General features: G+C 40.3%; 1 protein-coding gene and 1 long non-coding RNA gene across 2 annotated transcripts; one reads left to right on the plus strand and one right to left on the minus strand.

Moving 5' to 3' along the window:
* Positions 1 to 1,788: 1,788 nt before the first annotated feature.
* On the minus strand, positions 1,789 to 2,742 carry LOC103383788 (retinal cone rhodopsin-sensitive cGMP 3',5'-cyclic phosphodiesterase subunit gamma-like). Its single transcript, XM_008317078.2, has 3 exons — positions 2,624 to 2,742; positions 2,304 to 2,425; positions 1,789 to 2,214 (listed from the first exon to the last, which is right to left on the minus strand). Exons 2-3 carry the CDS (start codon positions 2,411 to 2,413, stop codon positions 2,097 to 2,099), a joined length of 228 nt encoding a protein of 75 aa, XP_008315300.1. The 5' UTR covers positions 2,414 to 2,425; positions 2,624 to 2,742; the 3' UTR covers positions 1,789 to 2,096.
* On the plus strand, positions 2,136 to 6,976 carry LOC112487476 (uncharacterized). Its single transcript, XR_003050576.1, has 3 exons — positions 2,136 to 2,244; positions 3,600 to 3,676; positions 6,860 to 6,976. It is a non-coding gene; the product is annotated as an uncharacterized LOC112487476 (long non-coding RNA).
* Positions 6,977 to 7,055: the final 79 nt, after the last annotated feature.

Here is a 7,055-nt window from a genome sequence, read left to right on the forward strand (position 1 = left end):
TCACAGCCCACTCACAGCCCACTTCCAGCCCACTCACAGCCCACTCCGAGTGTCATCTTACCTGCCGTCACAGTCACACACCTCCGTCCAAGATCTCTGTGTTTGCCGTATGTTTGTGCTCCTTCTCTTGCCCCCTCCTTATATATGCCCCTGGTCTAATCCCCCAACACGCCACTCATCTGTAACCCACCGTCACCCAATCCCATAATCAGCCCCCGTGCTGTGGTGGATTAGAGAGTGTTGGTGTCAAACATCGTGACAGGTGGTTCATCTGTGACCTTACATAATTAGCCGTCAGAAACACAGAGATTAGAACTCTGTTTTTGGTTGTTGTTGTTTTCACTGGTCCATCAACAACAACCACTCAACATTTTCATCCCTACTTTTCAGCCTCAATCTTTTATTACATTTATTTTTTAATTCCTATTTTCACACTCCTGGTTGGAGTTTCTTCTTAACAACTAGAAATTCCTCTTTTCCTAACTCTAGTCTTCTCTCAGTGAAGAGTTCCTCTTTGTAGCTTGATTGTTAATCGTCGTCTTTGGACAAAAGCTTCAGCTCAATGCATGAATGTAAAGAATGGATGTATTTGTGTCAAATTAAATCTTTCCGAATTTTTGTTGTCAGTTTTCCTTTATAATTTAATTTAATTTAATTTAATTTAATTTAATTTAATTTAATTTAATTTAATTTAATTTAAAATAATTTAATTTAATTTCTAAGGATTTTCTTTTATTATAGACAATCTTCTTATTGCCTTGTTCTCGTTCTGGTTTGATTCTCTCTCATATCTGTCGCATTGTTCCATTTTTGGCTTTGACTCTTCAGTTGTTGATTCCTATTCCATTGCTTACTTTTGATTCTTGATTTTAGTACATTTTTATTTTTATTTTATATACATATATGTTGTTCAACACAAGATCACCAGAGGAGATCAGGGATTATAAAATGATGAACTTCTAGGTTTGTTCTTTTGAACCATTTCTAACCTCTGGTTCTGTCCTTGACCTCTGGTTCTGTTCTTCTCCGTGTGGACGACTCGGAGCTGACTGACTCAGGGATCTTTATCTGTCAGTGTTCGTCTGAACTGATCCTGAGGTGAACGACGTCACAGCTTTTCTTATATCTGTAAATAAACTGTTTATTTATAACATAGTGTTCAGAAATAGTCCTTGAATCACTGAAGACAAATGAAGGTTCCAAACAGATGAGTTTAAAACATTTTCATATGTACTTCCTGGTTTATTCTGACTTGTGATGTCATAGAGTAGAATAGTCTTTGTTGTCATTGTAACACGGGGGTACAATGAAACTGAGGTGGAAAAAATGTCATCTGGTGTTGTGCAGTTTTTGTGTGATTTTTTTTAATATAATATTTAGTGTATTACTTGTATGATTTGTGTTTTTTTTAGTTGTTGAAACGATTTCCAATGAAAATATTGGATTTGAAGGGAATTTTTCTCTAAGAAGAAATCAGTAGATGTTTTGTGATTTTAAAGATAAATCACAGTATTGTTATTAAATATATATTTACATGTATTTATACAGTATTTATATATAGGTATGTGTGTGCATGCCTGCATGTTTCAGTGTGTATATTTACTCTTTACTAATCATGATAGTAAAATTCATATATAGCAGATTTCCTTTTGTTTTGTCTGTGTGTTTACATACTTCTAATTTTACCATTTTTTACGGCAACAAAAACTCGATGTTAACGTTACGTGTCATCCACTTCTCTGTGTTTGTGTGTTGCTTCTGTTACAGAAAACACAAAAGTCGTTCGTCTCTGGGAAAATATAAACATTTATTTCTCACTGACGTTCTGGTTCGACGTTTCCTTCCAACAAAATAAATCCCTTTCATTACTATTGTTAAAAAGCTTGGGTCGGGGAGACAAGGCAGGGGTGAGTCAGAGGGTGAGGAGCGAACGGTAAAGTGCATTCATCAGGTAAAAGTGCTGGGTTTTTGTTCAAATCTCTTCATTTGGAAGTTTCCTTTTACTAAAGCACTCAGGCAGCAGACGTTTAACAGTTTAACAACACGTGGCTCGTGTGTCTACGGGTGGACGAGGACCAGGGTCAGAGGAACAGGGACTAAACTATTCCATATTTGGCCAGGTCGCTCAGCTCCATGTCCCCGAAGGCTTCCCATGGGCAGACCACGGTGATGTCGGTGCCCAGACCCTCCATGCCGGGAATGTCGTCTCCGAATCTGAGGATGGAAAAGTCAGAGTGAGAAAGTGTGAGTCGTAAAGAGATTTTTAAAATATTTTTTCAATGTTGATCTTGACTCCTCCTCACCCCTTCTGGCCTGGTTTGGGAGCCTTGCTCTTGAAGGTGCGAGCAGTCCTCTGCTTGAATTTGGGCGGTGCCCTCTTGTCGACCGGAGCTGCAACGGCTACGTCTGCCATTTCGAGTGATTACTGGTCACAGAAACACAGAGACAAACAAGATCAAAATCTGTTTTTTACTCTAACATTTGGGACTTTTCTGTTTTTAAGCTAAGTATTCCTGAGCTGTCACTGCTGCAGACTGGCTTTATTTTTAAAAAGCAGCTGATATTTGACTTGACAGAGGAAAAACACAAAAATATGTAGCCAGACTAAGAAGAATGGTCTTACCTTCTGCAGAGGTTCTGAGTCTGAAGTCTGATGTGCGGTCAGTTTCTGCTCTGTGATGGTCCTCTCCTGCCGGACTCCTTTTTAAAGTCCTCTGATTGGCTAATCCTTGTCGGCCTGACGTGCTGTGATGTGATGTGCCAGTTCTTCACCAGATTAACTTTAATTAGAGGCGGTGAGAACAACAAGACAGAAATAAAAGGAGTTTTCACAGTTCAGACGTACACGTGAATAGACGTAGATGTGAATAGACATCACTGAGTTGTTCTCGTTCATTTAGTTTTGAATTCACAGCAGGTTTAATAACTCCTACCTATAAATGCTAGGAATTAAACCACCTTTAGGAAAAGAACTGTTTTGATATATTTTTAAAAAAAATTCAGAATTCAAAAAGTTTAGAAACATGAAGTGTTGGTTGGAATCTGCACCGAGTGAATCTGACAATTTATATTTGAAGAAAAAACTACAGGAAGTTGTCGAGTTGCCAACAAAACAAAATTAAAATAAATAAATAAATGGTATAACACAACCAATGGTTTTCCAACATTTACATTTGAAGAACACTTCCTTAATAGTTATTCACTGTCTACATCTTCAGGGGTCACCACAGCAGACGTACGTTAAATGCCCAATGGGGTCAGGCTGTGAAGACTTGATGTTAAACTGACTCATGTTGTTGTCTTCACTGGAATCTGGAGCAGCTGATGTAAGAGCAGAGACACACTGTGTTCTCTGGTTATCTCATTGGCCACTTAGTGACAAGTAGAGATCACTTAACCTTTGACCTCCTGATCCTCACCTCAGGAGATTCTGCTCTGAAGTTGAAAACACAGAGTGAAAAGAACACGTGTTTGTTTGTGTTTCGTTATATTTTCATTTAACACAGAAGATTCAAATGAACAGACAGCGTTACAGATCAGATCCCTGTCCTCGTGTCTCCTTGTGTCTCCTCATGTCTCCTCGTGTCTGTCTTCTCTAGGAATTCCCAGACTTTCCCAGACCAGCTGAGATAAGACCCTGGAGTTCCATCCTGGTTGGACGGACCTGTGAGTCCAGGTGAGTCAAGTTCATCACTGGGAAAAAAAAACTTTTATACTAGAAAATACTTGTACAACTGCAGTAATCCATGTACAACACTACAGCTAAGGATCCATCCGTCCATCCATCCATCCATCCATCCATCCATCTCCCTTGTTGTTCTCTGACATCTGAGGCTAACCCTAACCCTAACCCTAACAGACAGAGTTATTCTTCCTGGAGATTTTCTGTTGTCACAGTGGTTTGGAAACAACGTCTGATAAAAGTCTGAACGGCTTCAAAGTGAATGTTTTTAAAGAATCCTTCAGAGGAGCCGTTCACTGCAGCTTTGGTTCCAGACAGTTGTAAATATCTCTAAAATTATCTTCCTCTGTCTATTTTTACCCTCTGGCAGTGGGATTAGACTCTGAAGAGACACAGAAGTCAGCGTCGCCTCTCACTTGCCTCATTCTGTATCTTTCGTGATTGGTTTAATTCAACACATAAATAAATGTGGTGTAAACTTGATTCCATTCACCTGTATTCTTTCCTTCGGCCACAGCAGAAGTTTCTGTCAGTGTAGTTGCCATGTTGTGACCACAGGACCTGGAGCTCTGCTCTGACATGAAGCTCAGAGTCTCACAGTGGACGAACTGGCATTTACAGGCTTTAATTGGATTATATATGTGGACCTGGGGACGGGATGGGGGACGGGGGGGACACTGCAGACACGTCAGACTTGTCGTCCATCATGAGAACAGGCCAGAAGAAATCTGTGCACATTTTATTTGGAGATGTTTGATTTACATAAAATAAAACTAAAATCCAATTACACTGTAAATTCTTTCCATAAACATTAATATTAGTCTAAAAACTCATTGAGAAAAGACTGTTGTCTTGTTGGTTTCCTTAAACTAATTCCAGTGGTAGAGAGCTTCATCACCATCTGACTTTATCAACAGAAATCTACAACGTGGTGAAAACACTCCCACACAGTGGACACCGTACCTGTGACACAGGATTATCTGGCCCTCACACGTCAGTGTAATTTTGCATTAGCAGAGCATCAGTGAAGCATCAGCGTCAGTGGAGCAGCAGAGAGAGGATCAGCAGCTGCTGTGAGGCGTTCACACGCACAGGGCTGTGTCAAAGATTAGCCAGCTTTAGGCTTGTGTAACTGGTGAAAAACACTGATGGACACTGACCAGTCCATCAGCCCATCAGTCCATCAGTCACCTGGTTCACCTGGATTACATCAGTAATCTGTCCCATCAACACTCTCCTCTGCACCAACATGTAGGAACATATTTAAAAAGTTTAAAGAAATACATTTATCCATCCATCCAGCCATTAACAACATACTCCAACAGATTATTCCCATTTTTCTACATTCTCCAAAAAGGAAATTCTAAAACAGTTAAATTAAAACCATGACAAAAATGTCCGTCCAGTGTGAGCTTCTAAAAATGACTTTGTTTATTCACAGCAGGAGCTAAATGAGCAGCTGGGCCTGTCATCGGACACTTTGGACGTAAAAGTACTTTGTTACTACAATCAGAGTCAACAGTTGTCTCATGTACAACCACAGGTGTGTAAAATGGAGTTTTTGAAGTTTTGGTCAGTTTTTCCTCACACGTTTGTCTCGTAGACATTCCCTGACGTTTTACTTCTTAAATAATTGTGCGGAGTCACATCTACCTGCCGGCTGTCGCTGCCGCCCCAGAGGCAGACCAAGTGTTTGTTCAGTGAGTCGGTTTATTTTCAGACGTCCTCTGCTGAAGAGGTGTCAGCATTGTGACGTCTGCGTGTGCATCCGACTGAAGTCATGAGTCTGTGACGTTAATCTTGTCCTAATTTACACCTTCAGTGAAGTCCCTGAGCCCCCTGAGAATACCACCCACCCACACACACACACACACACACACACACACACACATGCAAGTCATATCTGCAAACGAGGTCAAAGCGATCTCAGCTTTAAGATTGTTTTATTTCAGAACTAAATATTTATGGATGGTTGTGTGTAGTAACAGAACAGTTTGTAGGGATGGAGTTGTTTTGGTTTTTTTGGACTTTGGTTTAAGGCTTAAAATAAACGGTGGTCACCTCAGGTACTGACCCGTCTAACTTCTTAAAACAGACAGAAGAAGGATTCCAGCGTTTGAAATCTAAATTGATTCTTCTACTTTATTTGCATCTTCCGTGATCCGCGTTTTAAAAGCAGAAAGTTTACAGAGTTCACTCTGAAGTGGAATTGTCCTTAAAGGCTCAATTGTATTTTGGTCCGTGTTTTCCTTCTCTGTGGTCGTCTAAATCGTACGACCAGCTGCAGCCCTCAGACAACTCTCTCTGCGCGGGAACACAAGGTCAGATGTGACACAGAAATAAAGTCACTTTTTTAGGCGGCGCGTTATAAATGTTCCCGTTTCAGACGTGTTTTGATTTTCATTTTCACAGCTAGAAAAATAGGATGACATTCAAGTGGTCGGCGTGGAAGTTTGAGGTCTCGTTTTCAGTTCTTCAATATCTGTCATGCTGCAATCAATCCATCAATCAATCAAACATCATTTTCATTGTTTGTTTGTTTTTTAATATAAATAAGAGTCCAAAGTGATCCCTAGGGTAAAATGGCAAAAAGAAACCAAACCAAAAAAAACACTGATTTGATTCATGAAGCACAAAAACTTAAGGCTCATAAATAAAGACAAAGGGAAACAAAAAGGAAGGAAAAAATTGGGAATTTATAAATGAATGAAATGAAAATTCAAATTGTTAAATTAAAAAGATAAGACAGGAAATCTAATACAATTCTAAACACAATCAACAAATATAATGAAGTTGACATTAAAATTAGTTAGATCAGCTTTCAACTGTCCACTATCTATTTATGTTACATATACATACATACAAATGGATGGATGGATGGATGGATGGATGGATGGATGGATGGATGGATAGGTTTTCAGTCTGACACTGTCTCCTCTCATCCCAGACAGTTCATTTGATAGGAACTGTTTCCCTCCTGTGGTGGAGGGACAGAAATGCAGCTCATTTATTCTTTGGTTTCCTCACTGGTTATTTGACTTCCTGAGGTTGGACAGTGAACTTCACCACGGCAGATAATTCTATAAAATCGAAATCCAAATACTATGGTGGGGGGCGTTATCCAGTGTGAGGAAATCACCCAACATTCTGTTTGTCCTCATTTGTCCTTTGCTGCAGACACCTGCCACCTGTCCCACACTGACACGTAAGCCAACGTCCTCTCACCCCAACTTATCATCAACACCTTGCTGGTTCTCACGAAGCCTCCAATCACATCAGAGCGGTGGTGCAGCGGCTGCCATGTGGCAGGGAACCCAGGCAGGAGAGAGGGGGCGCCACCCACTGAGCAGAGTGCAAATCGCGTTTGAGGTCG

Source organism: Cynoglossus semilaevis, chromosome 9 (genome assembly GCF_000523025.1).
Source record: "Cynoglossus semilaevis isolate Cse_v1.0 chromosome 9, Cse_v1.0, whole genome shotgun sequence".
NCBI classification, from domain to species: domain Eukaryota; kingdom Metazoa; phylum Chordata; class Actinopteri; order Pleuronectiformes; family Cynoglossidae; genus Cynoglossus; species Cynoglossus semilaevis.